General features: G+C 44.8%; 1 protein-coding gene across 2 annotated transcripts in view; it reads right to left on the bottom strand.

The window, feature by feature from the left end:
• The window catches only part of NAA16 (N-alpha-acetyltransferase 16, NatA auxiliary subunit), a 100861-nt gene extending 86915 nt beyond the window's left edge, over nucleotides 1-13946 (bottom strand). Inside the window, exons 1-2 of one of the 2 annotated variants that reach the window (XM_054013926.1) lie at nucleotides 13718-13946; nucleotides 1136-1220 (exon numbers count right to left, since the gene is read on the bottom strand). In XM_054013926.1, coding sequence (XP_053869901.1) covers nucleotides 1136-1220; nucleotides 13718-13771 — 139 coding nt within the window. In that variant the 5' untranslated portion in view covers nucleotides 13772-13946. The remainder of the gene's footprint in view (nucleotides 1-1135; nucleotides 1221-13717) is intronic. The other variant, XM_054013908.1, reaches the window with a different exon arrangement.
• Nucleotides 13947-17383: the final 3437 nt, after the last annotated feature.

Below are 17383 nucleotides of genomic sequence, written 5' to 3'. Positions count from 1 at the left end.
TGAGGGGGCATGGGGTCAGCAGTGCCCTTTATACTGGCGCTATGGATGTGCAGCCCCAGAGGGTGCCAGAGCCAACCCATCAGATCTCACCAAGGGAAAATTTTCCAGTAACTGTGCTCAGAGCGCGCACACACACACACACACACACACACACCCCCCTCTACATTGGAATGGACACGTGCAAGTACTCAAAGAACCACCACCATTCTGTGGTAACGATAACTTTTTGCTCAACATAGTCTGCAACTTCCAGGGGTCCATGGACCACAGGTTGAAGACCACTGTTCTAGGACAATGAAAATCACAATCAGTGAAAAGAAGAAACCTGAGAACCAGTAAGAAGAGAGACCAAGAGTGGCAACCATGGACAAGAAATAAAGAAAAACTTATAATGAGAGATTACTATAAAAGACAGGTGTGATTTTGTTATTCAAATACAAATGCATCATGCCATGGAGCTGGGAAGACAACACATCTCTCTGTAAAGCTTTGCTGTGACTGAGACAGGAATAATGCATTTAGGACTGCACACCAAGTTACATGGAAGATGCGGTCACATTTGAGGGAGTTTAGGGAACAAAATTTATCACTAGGAGGAGCTGAGATGATGAAAAAAAATATACATATATACACACACACACAAAGACAACTGGGACACAGATATAACAGCAGGCTGCAAATATTGAAGGGTGTAAGTACTTAAAAGAAATGTATTTATCTGGGTGGGTTTAACGGTACTAATAGCCTAAAATTAAGAAAAGGAAAAGTTGCGTTGAATTTTAGGGGATCATGGGGGGGGGGGGAGAGAGAAGGAGGGAGAAAAGAACAGTGTTCTTTCTCAAGGCAAACAGGAGTAGTTCCATCATGTACCACACCTACAATTACAGAATTTTCCTACTGTGTGGACTTATTGAGCTATGACAGGCATGGAGCAGATGAGCCAACATATCTTCTATACCTCTAGTTTCTACGATGCATGCCAAAACATGGACTTTTAGGTTCTGCCTTTCATGTCATAATTCATGGTATCAGTAATACAGTGCTTAATTAAGGAATACAACTAAATACAAGCAGTGATGTTGTAACTTACAGCAGGGGAAAAATAAGAATGAGAATAAGTCTTTCAAGCAATTACCTCCATGTTCAGCAAACTTCGGGTTGGAGAGGATCATCTTGCAAAACTTGAGCCCATTTTTGTATTGTTTTTGTTCGTAACATTTCTAGAAAAAAAAAAGAGGGTCAGATTATACTACTGAAAGTGCTTTTAAAACAGTAGTCCATCAAAATAGACTAATACAAAATAATTCATCAGATCCTTCAGTGACTAATTAAAATTCTGTTTAATTCTGCTTCTTTGACACTTTGTACGTTGTTTCTCTTAGATAGTCAGGGAAGTGCCTGCATGTGTTTGGATATTGCATATCATTAACGGTGCTGCCAGAATACAAAATAGGTTTTTGGAAAGTAATATGATCGGGTGTAGCTACAGTATTCCCATGGGTACAGGAACGGCAAGTAGGAGTGTGGATGGATTTTGATGTGGAAGAGAGTTTATAGATTCCCAATTATTCACTGACAAAAAACATCATTAACAAAGAGTTAATGCTACCTAGGAGTATCTTGTGCCCTTCTAGAACACTTAGTTAATCAAAACACAAACTTCTGAAAGCCAAGAAACAGAGTTCAAATATAGATGGTGATGCAACCTTAACTCTGCCCCCTTAGAGCTGGCAATAACTACCAAGAATTACTGCAACTGCATCCAGTGTGTTAGGTGGAGTTATGCCAAATGGTAGAGGCATTAGCTAATATCACAGGTCTTCTAAACAGCACTGTGATGGAGGGACCATGCCTCTCTGGAGGGCACTGAGCTTTTCTCCTGAACCCCAGGTGAGAGATCAAAGGAAAAAGCTGCACATTACCTTGAGAGAGCCAATATGCCTCATTTCAATGCTATGATGTTTGTTGTGCCAATAGCTGGCCAACAGGGGTCTTCTTGCCATGGGGACTGTAGACAGATAGGTTAGAGATGAGTGTTGTCTGCTTAACGATGGGCAAGTGAAAGTATAATGCTAAGTGGCATCATGCACATAAGGGCAAAGAGACTATAAAATTTAGTAGAAGCTATGGTATTCATTCTGTGGAGTAGGCTAATTATTTAAGCGTAGGACTGGTGTAAGTAGCTCCTGTTCAGAACAATGCAGAGGCAGAGTGCAAGTATGGGTGTACTGAAGCAACACAGAGCGGGCAGAGTCATGATTGTGTGGGCATGTACCTTCATTTTATTTCCTGGGAAGATGCACAGGGATCTGGGGGGGGAGGGGCGGGTTAGGAGTTCTCTTTGCAGGGATGTTGGGATCAGGGACAACTGTTGAGTGGGATAGTTACTGCCTGAAAACTACCACTGTTGCATATCCTGGAAATGCATCCCAATGGTCACCTCAGGGTGAAGACGATAGTAGACCAATACTGCTACATTTTGGGAATGTTTCTGTGGAAGTGCGTAGGAGGGAAACAAAGCAGGAAGAGATTCAGGCATTTTAAACAAACACCCTGTTCCTGATTTTAGTTCCACTGATTTTACCTATAATAATTATCTCGCAAAAGCCTGGAGTATCAGAAAACAAGAATTCCAGTCTCCAGTTCATATTGATTAACAAAGTCCAAGTCAAGGTTTCCAACATTTAGGATTTGATTAAAGACTGGGCTATCAAAAACCAGTGGGACAAAACTGTATGGCATCCAGCTGTTAACATCCATATTCAGTGGAGCATGAACCAAGGGCGGGGGGGTGGGGCGAGTCTCACCAGAGGTACAAGTCCCCCCCCGCTTAAAATTGGATTGAATATAGCATGTCCATCTTGTACAAGATTCTGAACAGCAGAAGAATAAAACCAGTTCTGATTTAAGTCACCCCAATGCACCCAAGACTTAGTATGTGGAAGGACAGATTTGTTTACTCCACAGTAACATCTGCCAAATTTTAATCTGCGGAATTGTTTCATGTCATAGATAGCCAAAGCTAGTTCTACTTGGTGAATGATTTGAATACTTTCTGTTTGGAGGAAATTGTGATTTAATGATAAAGAATGTACAGATTTGGATCTAACTGTCTCCATTTGTAAAGGCAGGGCAACATCTTAGGAGGAGGAAACAAATGCTTTACTTTGTGCTGCAACTTGGGCCATGACTGACGGTCAGTGGAGATGTAATGGACCCACTGCTAATGGGGATTGTCAATGCTTCCCTTAAAGAAGGCAGGCTACCAGCTTCAATTAAAGAAACATTGATACAGTGTATCCTCAAGAATTTATCATCCCATGTCTATATATCCCTGTGGAGTTAGAGGTTAATTATGGTTAAGATCATTCTCAATATCTAGATGCTTCCAATTTCTTTCACCACAGACCTACGTTGGTGCAAATGTTACTCCTGGTGGAATTCTGTATTATTCATTGAGAGCAACTGGTATCTTTAAAAAAAAACAAAACAAAACACACCTCAAGTTTGATCACGTCATGAAACCTGTCTTGCACATTGAGCGAATGAAATTCAAACACACTCAATCACAGACAATTTAAAAATCTAATTGAAGAACTGAATGAAAAGGACTCACCCCCGCTTATTTGCCATTTCACTGCACAGTTTGATGGCTCTTAAGAGATAAAGTTATTTCCCATTTTTTCAAGCTCCTGGAACCAGTAAAATTATTTATGGAGGAGAAGCACAGAATACACTCCGAGCTTACAGATCCTGGGTGGGTTCTAGATTTGGCATTTCTTGCAGACACGCTGCTGCATTTGGATAAACTAAGAGTGGACTTACAAGGAAAATTCCAGTTGCTGTCTGATCCAGTGCAAAGTGAATTTGCGTTCATGAACTAACTGCAGTTGTTTCACAGACAAATGCTTGAGGGAGAGCTTACGCTTTCCCTCAATGTCACAACTTCAAGCCAGATCAAAAGAAGATGCAGCAGAACCCCTAAAATGGAGCACAACTAGATATGTGAGCGTGATTAAAGATCTTAAGAATAGTTTTTAGGAAAGATTCCAAGATTTGCAGCGGAAAAGACCTCAATTCACATTTCTGATTGACCCTTTTAGTACTGAAGCCGACTGTCTGAACTCCCTTCAGTCACTGATGAAGCAACTTCCCAGATGGAAACAACAGAACTTTTGGAAAATGACAGATTGAAATCTGTTCAGAAGATACAGGGGCATCCTTACTTTCTGGAAATCTGTACCAAAGGACAAATACCCCAACATCAGAGGTGCAGCCCTAAAATTAATCTCGATGTTTGCCTCGACCTATCTTTGTGAGTCTGTTTTCTCAACACTCAAACATGTCCAAGCACCAAACCATTTTGACAGACAGCCACTTAAGAGAACTGCTGCGTGTGAGCACAAGTAAACACAAACCAAACTTTAAGGGAATTGTTGAAAGCAAGGATTGCCAGAAGTCCCACTCAATAAAAGGATAAGTTTTTATTATTATTGTTGACTATGTATAAAATACACACTATCAAATTATATGATGATGTGTGTACGTACACACACACACACTACATATTACTGTGGCTCTTTGGCAATGTACATTGGTAAATTCTGGCTCCTTCTCAGGCTCAAATTGGCTACCCCTGTTCTAGCCTGAATTCAGACTTGGGGCATTACCATCTACCCATAGGCTCTGAAATGCACTTGAAATTGTATGCGACATTCCCATGAACTTCAAGGGACAAGTACTTGTCACACAGTGCACTAGTATTGGGTGTGCTCTCCACAGGCAGATTAAACTTCTGTCCTGGACATCAAATTCAGGAATAGACACAGCATGTTTCTTAAACCCAGTTTGAGGATCAGGGCCAGGTATTGTTCCCAAAGATCCTGAGGCAGATGGGAAAAAGGGAATTTAAGTTCTCTCTATACCTAAACTATACTACTAATCTAAGGACTATTTATTTGAGAAAATATTTCTGTATTAAAGTTTAGAAGTCTGACAGCTACGAGAGAGGGCCCTTTGTGTTTGCTAAAGAGGGAGCAAGGGAACTAAGGTGACTGGAGAATGCACTGAGTGTCACATGAGGGTGCTTGCATTCCCCATGACACTCTGAAAGAGGTTTCCACATGGTCACTACTAGTGGAAAAGTCTCACGGTTAGAAATGTACATATATCCTCAGACTCCTATTGGATACTGCAAGATGTGAGTTATACCAGCCTGAGGTATAGGACTTCAAGGCCTGGACCACTGTCAAAATGGCACTTTTGATCTGAAAAAACAGTGTCTACTTTTACTGTTACTGTTAGATATATTGTGAACTAGAAGGACTAAGAATTCCAGGTTTCTAAGGATAACTAGCATCCGTTTCTAGCCATAACAGTTCACAGTGCATGAAAATTCACATCATGTCGACATCCGTGTGTCATTTCATCCCCTGTACACACACACGTGCGCAAACTTCCCTTGTTCCTAGTGGGTGCTCGACCCCCACAGTCCCTGGCCCCGCCCCTGCACCACCCCACCCCCATTCCACCCTCTTCCCCCAAGTTCCCGCCCCACCTCTTCTCCGCCTCCTCCCCTGAACGCACCGCATCCCCACTCCTCCCCTTCCCTCACCGGAAGTCCTAAGCACCAAACGGTTAGGCGGCGGGGCAGTGGGAAGCACTGGGAGGGAGGATGAGGAGCTGTGATGTGGCGCGCTGTGGGGTGTGTGTGTGAGAGAGAGAGAGCGAGAAGGCGAGGAGGGGGGAGCTTGGCTGCCGGTGGGTGCGGAGCACCCATTAATTTTTCCCCGTGGGTTTTCCACCCCCGGAGCACCCACGAGTCGGCGCCTATGTTCATACACTTGAACTCTAACCTGATTTAACAGCCAGGATCTTGAGAACTGTTAGAGCTCACACTTCATGCACCACTGAAAGTTTGTAATCTGATCTTCCAAATAGCAGCTAATATCTGAAGATTAATACATATGCTAACAGGGCCAAAATGGAAGTGGTGGCAGTAAAGAAAGTAATTATACCTGAAAAAAAAATTTTTTTTTAAAACCATTGATAATTGTGGTTTCCCTCCCTCAAAGAATTTCTGAAGGTGTTAAAGTCGTTGCTAACTTCATAAGTAATTCCTGTTTTATGAGCCAAGAACTGAAACAGGCCAATTAAATAGATAAAAATATTTAAAGGATCAAGCCTAGTATCTTTATTTACAGTTTCTATATTGCATCTTGCATTCTGCATCAAAGATGCAATGTAAGAACCACCTTCCTTGGACAATTGAGTTTGCCAGAAGTCAGTCAAACATTTCAAATAGTCGTCTCCTGTGAACAAGCTACATAGCATATATGAAATTACACACATCTGGCTCAATATGATGTGACCGGATGAAACTTTCAATATGCTTAGATGCCAATTAATGGAAATAAAGTGAAATGATGAAAAATAAGTAGTTTTCCTACATCGTTTTGAAAGATCGACAGACCACTGAACCCAATCAACTGGACATTCAGCTCAATTCTAACCCTGAAGCTATTCAAGAGGCTAACCTGATAGCTGCATTGACCAGCCTGCACTTAATTAGTGAGCCCTTCTGTCTGAGCACTGACATCCTGTGTAAATAGTGACATGCCAGATGACTGACCGGAGGGGGGGGGGGGGTGGGAAGAGAGGCACCCAGACAAGTTCAGCTACCTTTAAGTTGTTGGACAAATAAGTTTATATACTGTACTCTTGAGTTAAAGGGACACCACCAATAAAAATATTAACCAGTAGTATTTTTAACTTCATATTGACAGGACATGTGAAAGATAACATGGTAATCTATTTTTCAGTTTCCTTTGAGAATCCTGAATTACTTATGGAGGAGCACTTTGTGTATAGTCACAGTTTCTCGGAATGAGTGGGTCTTTCAAACAGCAACAGAGTATACAAAAATTTTGAAAAGGAAAATGAGACTAAAGTCACAAAAGCCAGTAGAGGGGCACGTTACACTTTAGTCCACTTCTTAAACTGACTAAATTCCAAGCTGGTGTCTCTACTGCTTATCTATAATTCTCATAGGCCTCATATGCTGTTGCATAATACTGACAATTTGAAACAAAGAATAATATGCACAGTAAGGCTAGAAGTGGAGAGTCTAAAACCAGAAAGCAGAGATTATTATCCAGAAATAGAAAAAAGCCAAAGTCAATACAAGTATATGGAAGTGGTAGGAAATAACTAGAAACTAAATGAGGGTTAATGAAATTGCAGTGAAAGAGGAAACCTGCAGAGACTGTTGGAAACAGTTCTGCCAAAAACTTCCAAACCACTTTTTAACCACCATATCTTTTTTCTGGGGGCTTCACCTGGTGGTATGTGCTTAGAGCAGGGGTCGGCAACCTACGGCACGCAAACCGATTTTGAGTGGCACGCTGCCTGCCCAGTGAGAGGAGGAGGAGGAGGAGGGGCCGGAAAGCGCCATGCTGGGGGAAGAGCAGCCCACTCAGCCCCCCGCCCACCGCTCTCCCCTGTGGGGGCAGGAGGCAGAAGCTTGGTCCTGCGGCAGCCAAGCTTCCCTCCTCCCCCGCTTCTTCCCACAAGTTGGTGCATTCCAGGCCCTCCTCCTCCTCCTCCCTCTCCCTGCCCAGGATGGCCCTTGCGAGGAGGAGGGGGAAGAGCGGCAGCGTGCACACAGCTCCGTAGAGCAGGCAGAGAGTGGTAGGGACGGGCCTGGGGGAAGGGGATGGAACAGAGCATATCCCTCCCAGCCCCCTGCCATGAGCCGCTCAGGGCAGGGGGCTGGGAGCACCCCCACGAGCCGAGCACAGCAGCCCTCTGCCCTGACCCCCCCCCCCCCACAGCCCATCCCTCTGCCCTGCACCCCCCCGCCCCCAACACCCAGCCTTCTGCCCTGCACCTCCACCCACACCCCAGCCCGCTGCCCTGACCTCGAGTCGCCCCGCTCAGCCCACTGCAGGCCTAGGTGAACAGAACCCCAGGCTGGAAGCGGGCTGAGCAGGCTGGCGGCGTAAGATCAGCATTTTAATTTAATTTTAAATGAAGCTTCTTAAACATTTTGAAAACCTTGTTTACTTTACATACAATAGTTTAGTTATATAATATAGACTCCTAGAGAGAGACCTTTTAAAAAACGTTAACATGTTTTACCGGCACGCGAAATTTTAAATTAAAGAGAATAAATGAAGACTCGGCACACCACTTCTGAAAGGTTGCCTACCCCTGGCTTAGAGACTGTGCTGAATGCAGATATTCTAGTCACAAATACATACTGTTCACAGACAATGGAGAAACATTAGTGTACTGACATGACAAATTTTTAAGAGTTCCAACATGAAATGACAATTTACAAGTAGAGCTTGCTTCATGGAGCACTTGTTTGGTAGTGTCTGTTTTAGATGTGTGACTAACAAAAAGTATATAAAAGTTGTCTTAGACTTTAGGAGACTGCACAGTGATCTCCCACCTCTGTGCAGCCAGTGGTGTAGGCTCCTCAGTGCCATGCTGGAACCTCCACATTTGTTTGTCAAATAACATTTGCAGAATTTTAAAATATTTGTGCAGAATTTTAATTTTTTTGGCACAGAATGCCCTCAGGAGTAGCTAATAAAACTAATAGTGGACTTTGACTACTTGCATCTAAACTGGACAAAGTCACCACCTGACAAGTTTCAGCAATTTCTCAACCATTTAAACAACTGCTTCTTCATACAATTCTACAGCATACAAATGAATAGTTTCTCCCCCTTAGGGCTTGTCTACATAGAAAAATTAACTTATATAATTATACTAGTATAACTCCAAGTGGATTCTATTATTTACAACAGTGGCCTTTTTAGATTTAGCTTAATTCCCTGTTGAGGCAAATTAAGCTAAACTGAAAAAAGGCCACTGTTATTGCAAATTATAGCATCCACATGGTAAGTTACACTGATAACTATACTGGTATAGCAATGCTGGTAAAATTTCCCAAAGTAGACAAGCTCTTGTGCCTATCTAGGTAACATAGGAATTGGTTCAAGTAGTAACCATAGTTGAACCATTACATAACTATGACTGATTCAGTATGTGCAGAGAAATTCTACCAAAACCTAGTACTGTGAAATGAAACTTTAGGGAATTAAAAAAGAAAGAGAAAAGAGGAAGCAGTAACAAAACAGCAAAAAATGAATAAATAAAAATCACAGGTCAAGTGAAGAACCCAAAATTCTGACCGGTTAAATGTCAACTGACCAGCTCTTATTTGAGCTCCATCAAATACTCTATCAAGAATGCCCTGATGTAGGTATTGTGGTGCCATTTTTTCAGCACTTCATTTAATTGTGTTTCACATTTTTCTCTGTTAAAATAATGCAGTTAAGTAACTTTTCTGTAATTAGGCATAAGTAAGATCTCAGGTTGTGCTTACTGGAGACCATAAAGTCTTACTCTTTTTTTGTTGTCGTTACTGTACTAATAAATTAGTGCTTTAAAATAACCTGACCATTGACACTATTTGATCCATCAACTGACCAAATGTTTTTGGATAGGTCACATGTGCAACCCTAGACTCTGCAAAGAGGGTACTTGAATACCAGAGTTGCAGAAGAAATACATATGCAGAAACAGAGGAAGTATGGAAGACAAGGACACGACGCAGTATGGTTAAATGACAAGGTTCAAGGATGTTATCTGAGCCAAAGATATATCCTCCAGAATATGGAACTCCAACTCAGTAGCGTAGCTGGGGGGGGGGGGGGGGGAAGCAGGGCAACGGCCACTCCCCCACCGAGCACAAGTGGCGTCTTTTTAATTTTACTCACTTGGGAGCAGAAAAAAAAAAAAAAAGGCGCCACCCACTGCGGCGCTTTTACTGACAGGGGGCGCTCTGGGTCTTTGGCAGCGGGCCCTTCACTAGCCCCGGGTGTCTTCAGCGGCACTGAAGTTTCATCGCTGAAATTCCGCCGAAGACCTGTGGAGCGAATGAAGGTCCCACCACCGAAGTACCGAAGACCCAGAGCGCCACCCAGTCGGTAAAAGTGCTGCAGTCGGTGGCGCCTTCCCCTCCACCCCTGCTCCCCCTGTTCTCTCCAACTCAAGTGAATCCTACATAACAGGGATCACCAACCTTTCAGAACTGGTGTGCCGAGTCTTCATTTATTGACTCTAATTTAAGGTTTCGCGTGCCAGTAATACATTTTAACGTTTTTAGAAGGTCTCTTTCTATAAGTCTATAATATATAACTAAGCTCCTGTTGTATGTAAAGTAAATAAACATTTTAAAAATGTTTAAGAAGCTTCACTTAAAATTAAATTAAAATGCAGAGCACCCCGGACCGGTGGCCAGGACCCGGGCAGTGTGAGTGCCACTGAAAATCAGCACGCATACCATAGGTTGCCTACCCCTGCTATATAAAGTAGCAAGCTATTGCAGGTAACATAAGATAGATGTTAGGAGGGAATTTGAGAAGAAATGAGTAGTACTAGACCAAAAAGCCCATATACCAAAAGCAGCAGCCTAGGATACAATCCACACATAATACTAGAACAAACAGAGCAATTAACAACAATGACCAAGATACCCTGTAAGAACATTTTTTAACACAACATACACATATTGTTTCTAGGCATATATTAAAATAAAGCCAATTAACAAAATACAAGCTCTGCAGACAATTAATACTTCAAGGAATTAGTTGGAAACAACTGCAAGGATAAAATAGAAAAATAAACACTGGGTAAGAAAAAAATCAAGTTTTAAAATATCAGTACATTAAGATCCATTGGACAAGTGAATGGCAGCATGTGGATAAGCATTCAGGAAATAATCACTTATTAATCACTGTGTAGATTATCAATTCACCTTTCACAAAAGGCAAACATTCATTCTCACTCCACTGCCATGTTATTTTTATCTGATTATCTATAATTAGACATTTGAAGATAAAATGGTGGTAATTTGCCTAAAATGCACTTGCCTAAAAATTCTATAAATTTAAAATGTTAATTATACAAGATATATTGGGAAGTGACTGCTACTATGAACTTGTTTGCTCCTAGTAAGAATAATCACCTAACTGTTCTAAAATTAGTAATTTATTTATAGCAAAGAGAGCAAGAGGAGTACTAGATTACTTAGTAAGATGCATACCATAACTATACAGTAAGCAGCAAATTGCTATTAAGAACTATTAAAACTTCAAATCTAAATGCTGCCCAAAGCCAACAAGAGAAACCAATCAAGAAACACCTGCCAGTACACATCAACAGCACACATCTGATCTTAGACACTTAGATTTTTTTTCTTGTTAAGCACTCTGACCTTGGATAAATTCAACTTATTCCTTTAAAAAAAATCTTCACTATTGTTAACACCAGTAGTAGCAAGACAGACGCTCTAGGAGCAAATAATGAACCAGTGGTTGCCAGTAGTTTTACCACCATGACGTGTGGACCTCCTCTGAGCAGGTATAGATGACAGGGTAATTTAAAACTCCTGGAGCTTTGTTCACACTAGGGGTAAGTCTATACAGCAGCTGGGAGGTATGATCCCAGCTCATGGAGACATACATGCTTGAGCAGAGCTAGTGTTAGTGCCTAAAAGTCTGGATACAGCAGTATGAGGCTCCAGCTAGCTGCCCAAGTAGAACCCTGCAGATATGCACTCTGGTATGCATAGGCTGCAGCTCAGGTTGTGTCACCACAGACACGCAGCAATTTTTAGGAGCCAGCTCAAACAGAGTTTGCACATGTATGTCTACTAGAGTTGCCAATCCTCTTGGTTTCACTGGGAGTCTCCCAGAATTGGGCTCTATCTCCCTGAGGCTAGTGAAGCCAAATGGAGATTTTAGACCACTAAAAGTCGAGCGATGCAGCAGGGCTAAGGCAGGCTAACTCCCTGTGCTGGCCCCGCACCACTCCCGAAGTGCCCGGCACATTCGTGCGGCCCCTGGGGGAGGGGGCAGGGGAGACAGGGGGTCTGCACGTGCTGCCCCCCCCCACCCAAGTGGGAACTCCACAGCTCCCATTGGCTGGGAACTACAGCCAATGGGAGCTGCAAGGGTGGTGCCTGCAGGCACAGGCAGTGCACAGAGCCCCCTGGTCTCCCCTCCCCCCAGGCCACAGGGATGTGCCATCCGCTTCTGGGAGTGGTGCAAGGGCAGGTAGGGAGCCTGCCTTAGCCTCACTGCACTGCCGCCTGGGAGCCGCCTGAGGTAAGAGCCTCTCGGCCAGAGCCCACACCCCTCACCCCCTCCTGCACTCCAACCCCCTTCCCCAGCCCTGAGCCCCCTCCTGGAGCCAGCACCCAAAAGCCCCTCCCACACCCCAACCCCCTGCCCCCACCCTGAGCCACTTCCTGCACCTCATACCCCCTACCCCAGACCCCTCCCAGACCCCGCACCCCACACCCCATCCCAGACCCCACACCCCCTCCCAGAGCCCAATCCCCTGCCCCAGCCCTGAGCCCACAGCCCAACCTCCTGCTCCAGCCCAGTGAAAGTGAATGAGGGTAGGGGAGAGCAAGTGATGGAGAGAGGGAGGAAGGGAGGAGAAGGATGGTGTGAGTGGGGCATAGCCTCAGAGAAGGGGGCAGGGTAAGGGTGTTTGGATTTGTGTGATTAGACAGTTAGCAACCCTAATGTCTACGCAAACTGGGAATCACATCACCCAGCAGCTGTGTAGACACACTCTACAACTCTATTATATCACCCATGGGGCTACACCAAGTGGGATTTTTTTTAATATAATAATTAATACACAGAACAGCCTAAAGGATTTTTTAAAATATTTTTTAAGTAACCTAGACCAAGAAAATATTTCAGACAAACTACAATGGATGACCCAAGAGATGGTTCATTTATAACACAAATTAAACCTAGAGTCCCTGGGCTGACCACTTACACGTTAAAAAAAACCCTTTAATGATGTTGCAGAGAACCCAATTCTGCTTTACTAGGCTGACAGCCATGCTCAACCATGTGGCTCAATGAAAAAAATGTTCCTGCATTTTAATGCCTTAAATCTAGTCCCTATATACCATGTGTTCTTGGTCAGTTGCTATCCAAGAGATGGCTGCATTTCAGGGATGAGGTGAACCCCTATACATCAGTTACATTTGTAAAGTGCTTTAGAATCCTCCTTGGAGCTGAGCGTGCTGTATAAGTGTAAGATATTATTATTAGCAACACACCTGAACAGACACCCCGAATTCTAGAGAGGTCTGAAATCTGAACCCAGATCAGGCTTTGACAATTCAGCGGTATGTTTAACATGGGCCAAGCCAAAACCCTAGATCCACGCAACCGAAACTTTTTTTTCGTGGAGACAGAGAAGGGGGGGGGGGGACGCACGCAAGGGGAAAGTGTCTCAAATTTGGTTTCAGACTTTGTAGCCCTCTGTCGTTACCAGTGTTCCCCGGAGACCCCGCGCCCCAGTTAGGAGCGCCCCGCGCTGCGGCCATGGGGAGCGGAGGCGGCTGGGCACAAAGCCGCGCGTCAGCCCGTTTGCTGCAGCCCCGCTACATCCCCCAGCCGGGCGCAGGCGGGCCCCTCATTAGAAGCGGTGCCGGGCCTGCTCTGCCCTGGGCTCCCGCTACACAAAGGAAGGAAGCGGGCGAGAGCGCCAGCCTAGCCAGCGCCGCCGGGGCCTCGCACCTGCTCCCGGGCCGCAGGGGGAGCGGACTTGACGGGCTGGGAGAGGGCGGGTGTCCCGAGCCGGGGCGGCCTGGCCGAGCGGGGCGGTCACTGACCAGGATCCGCTTGAAGAGGTTGCTCTCCTTGGGCGGCAGCAGCACGGACGGCATGGTGCGCTAGGGCAGCCCGGGCGGTGGGGCGAAGACGCGGCTCCTGCCAGTCGGCTGCGGCGGCTCTTTAACTCATTGGCCTGCGCCGCCCGGCCGGCTCCCCTCAATCACCGCGAGCGAGCGCGGCCCTTGTGCGCAGCTGCCGGGGAGGCCTCGCTTCCCAACTGACGCTGCAAAATGGCCGCTGGGATCCCCCTTGGCGCAGGCGCAGATCGCGCTCTATATCCAGCAGCGTCCCGCTGGCCCCCGGGGTGGGGGAGGCCTCTCAGGAGGTAGAGGGCTGAGTTTGGCCTCGCCCAGATTTGCCACCAACTCTCGCGATGTTATTATAATAAACCTCGGGATTTGGTGCCAAAGCAGGTCAGTTTTACACCGTTTGTAGCGCTTGTGGTTAGAGAGGAACGCGACCCTCCCTCCCCCAACAAGGCAACATCCCAGGGCAAGGCCTGGTTGGTGGGCTCTGTGGAGGCCTGGGGCTGGCAGTGTAGCGTGGTGTTTGGCAGTGGGGGGCACTGGCAGTGTGTGACCTGTACCTGTAGCGTGACCAGATGTCCTGATTTTATAGAGACAGTCCTGATTTTTGGGGTCTTTTTCTTATATAGGATCCTATTACTCCCCCCCCCCCCCACCCCCGTCCTGATTTTTCACACTTGCTGTCTGGTCAGAGGCGGCTCTATGTTTTTTGCCGCGCCAAGCACGGCAGGCAAGCGGCTTTCAGCGGCGCGCCTGCAGGCAGTCCACTGGTAACGCAGATTCAGTGACATGCCTGCGGCAGGTCCGCCGGTGCCGCAACATTGGGATCCCCGCCGCCAAATTGCTGCCGAAGCCGCGGGATTGGCAGACCTCCCGTATTCGCGCCGCCAAAAGCCGCCTGCCTGCTGCCCTCACAGCGACTGGCAGGCCGCCCCTCACAGCGTGCTGCGCTGGTGCCTGGAGCCGCCCCTGTGTCTGGTAATCCTACATGAGACAGGATGGAAAAATCCCATTATTCTGATTACGCTCTTGCCACTGTCCTTCCTCTCCGCCTTAGTGTCCACTGTATGAAGAACTGTTTGTGCTAGACCCACATCATCTGAGAGCCAGGAATCCCTACTTTCAAAGAGTACAATGCATTCCTCTCTACACAGAGTTTGTGTGACTAGTTGCTGCTAAGATCTGGCTGGAATTTAAGGAGAGGATGGCAGGCTAGTAATCAGACAATTATGATTAGAACCTAGGGATGTCATCTAATGTATTTATTCATTTTTCAATGTTTGACATCTAATGTTAGCTATGTAAAGCTTCCCAGCCATCTCATAAATATTTGTAAGAGTTAATATTTGTTCCTGGACTGGCAGTGGTTCCTTTACCAAGTGAAGTTTGAGGCTCAAGTGGCTTGCTGCTGTTGACATAATAAGAATTACCTGTTTCCACATTGAGACCTTTGCTTTTTGAAGGCTGTAGCTTCTCTTGAAGGTGTAGACTGGGGAACTGCTTGTAACTTTAGTGGCTTCACAGATGTAAGTTGTCTCTCAGACTTTCCTGGGAAAGGGAACCATCTGAAGGACAAAGTGACTTTTCCTATGTTTTGTGAGAGACAGGGTGGGTGAGGTAATATCTTTTATTGGACCAACTTCTGTTGGTGAAAGACAAGCTTACATAGAGCTCTTCTTCATTTTACATAAATTAACATTCAAAAATAGAATTATAAAACCCACAATTCACTACATTGGCTGGCATCCCTTATATAAAGATGATTTTTTTCTAACTTGTCAAAGAAGATGAATACTTCAACATACACTTCAAACACTGTCATAATCAGTAGTTTTCCAAAGAACTAGGCCACAGACTAAAAAAATTTCATTTTCCATACCCTAGTACAGGGTCGGCAACCTTTGGCCCGCGGCCCGTCAGGGTAAGCCCCCTGGCGGGCCGGGCCGGTTTGTTTACCTGCCATGTCCGCAGGTTTGGCCAATTGCAGCTCCCACGTTCCAGGCCAAACCTTGCAGGCTTCTTGCAGCCCCTATTGGCCTGGAATGGCGAACCGTGGCCAGTGGGAACCGCGATCAGCCGAATGTTGCCGATTCCTGCCCTAGTACAATATCCTACTCACATGCAACCCCCATTCCAAACTAGGAGTTAGAGCTGATGTTTGCCTACGGTGGATAAAGACCATATTAGTAGCCTGGCATCCTGACATAATAGCCAACCTGTCCATTCTGACATATGGCTGTCAACATAGAGGGGTTGCACCTAAGATGGGAGCATCATTAGGTTGTTAATGCCCTAATGGGGTATTACAGGCACTGGATCTGAAGACTGGGGAGGATTGTTCTATGTATATTTCTGTCTCTGGAGAGAAGAAAAGGGAATTTTAGGGTGAGTGCATTACATTCTCATTTCTAGGGATTGAAGAAAATATGGGGTATATTTTGTATGAAACTAGAAGAGAATTAAGATACACACCATGAACTAGTCATACATGAATAATAAAATATTGCCTTTCCTGCAAGATTTTTATTTATTATACTTTTTAGAGACTGCTCTGAAACTACCACAGCCCAAGCCATATGGCTATACTTTCCTCCTACAGTTATTTAGCATGTAGAAATTCCCTATAGGAGGTGAGCTCAACCTTTTTGTGCTCCCCCAGAGGGATAACAACTTTCACTAGCTCCAAATGACTCAATCAGCTCTTCCTCATTTCCACAAGTTATGTTCCACATACACCGCAATCTCCCACAAAAAAATAGCAAAAGAGGAACAGCTGGTCTGAGGCCATTAGGAACATAAGAATGACCATACTGGGTCAGACAGCATCTAGTGCCAGATGTTTCAGAGGTAATTAACAGAACAGGGCAATTATCAAGTGATCCATTCCCTGTTATGCAGTCCCAGCTTCTGGCAGTCAGAGGTTTAGGGACACCCAGATCATGGGGTTGCATCCCTGACTATCTTGGGCAATGCTCCTGAGGGGCCTATCCTCCATGAACTTACCTAAATCTTTTGTGAACCTTGTTATACTTTGACAACTTCACAATATCTCCTGGCAATGAGTTCCACAGGGTGATGGTGTGTTGTGTGAAGAAATACTTCCTTATGCTTATTTTAAACCTGTGGCATATTAATTTCATTGGGTGATCCCTGATTCTTGTGTTATGTGAGGGAGTAAATAACACTTCCTTATTCACTTTTTCCACACTATTCATGATTTTATAGACCTCTATCATATCCTCCTAGTTGTCTCTTTTCTAAGATGAACAATCAGTCTTCTTAATCTCTCCTCATATAGAAGCTGTTTCACCCCCCTAATAATTTTTGCTGCCCTTCTCTGTACCTTTCCCAATTCTAATATATGTTGCTTGAGATGAGACAATCAAAACTGCATGCAGTATTCAAAATGTGGGTGTACCATGGATTTATATAGTGACATTATGATATTTTATGTCTTATTATCTGTCCCTTTCCTATTGTTTCCTAACATTCTATTAGCTTTTTTGACTGTCACTGTACATTGACGAGATATTTTCAGAGAACTACCCACAATGACTCTTTCTTGAGTGGTAATAGCTAAATTAGACCCCATAATTTTGTATATATCATTGGGATTATGTTTTCCAATGTGCATTACTT

The sequence above is a fragment of the Malaclemys terrapin genome, chromosome 1 (genome assembly GCF_027887155.1).
Source record: "Malaclemys terrapin pileata isolate rMalTer1 chromosome 1, rMalTer1.hap1, whole genome shotgun sequence".
Taxonomy (NCBI): Eukaryota; Metazoa; Chordata; order Testudines; family Emydidae; genus Malaclemys; species Malaclemys terrapin.
The sequence above is the reverse complement of the archived record's forward strand: the minus strand, read 5'-3'. Positions and strand labels throughout refer to the sequence as shown.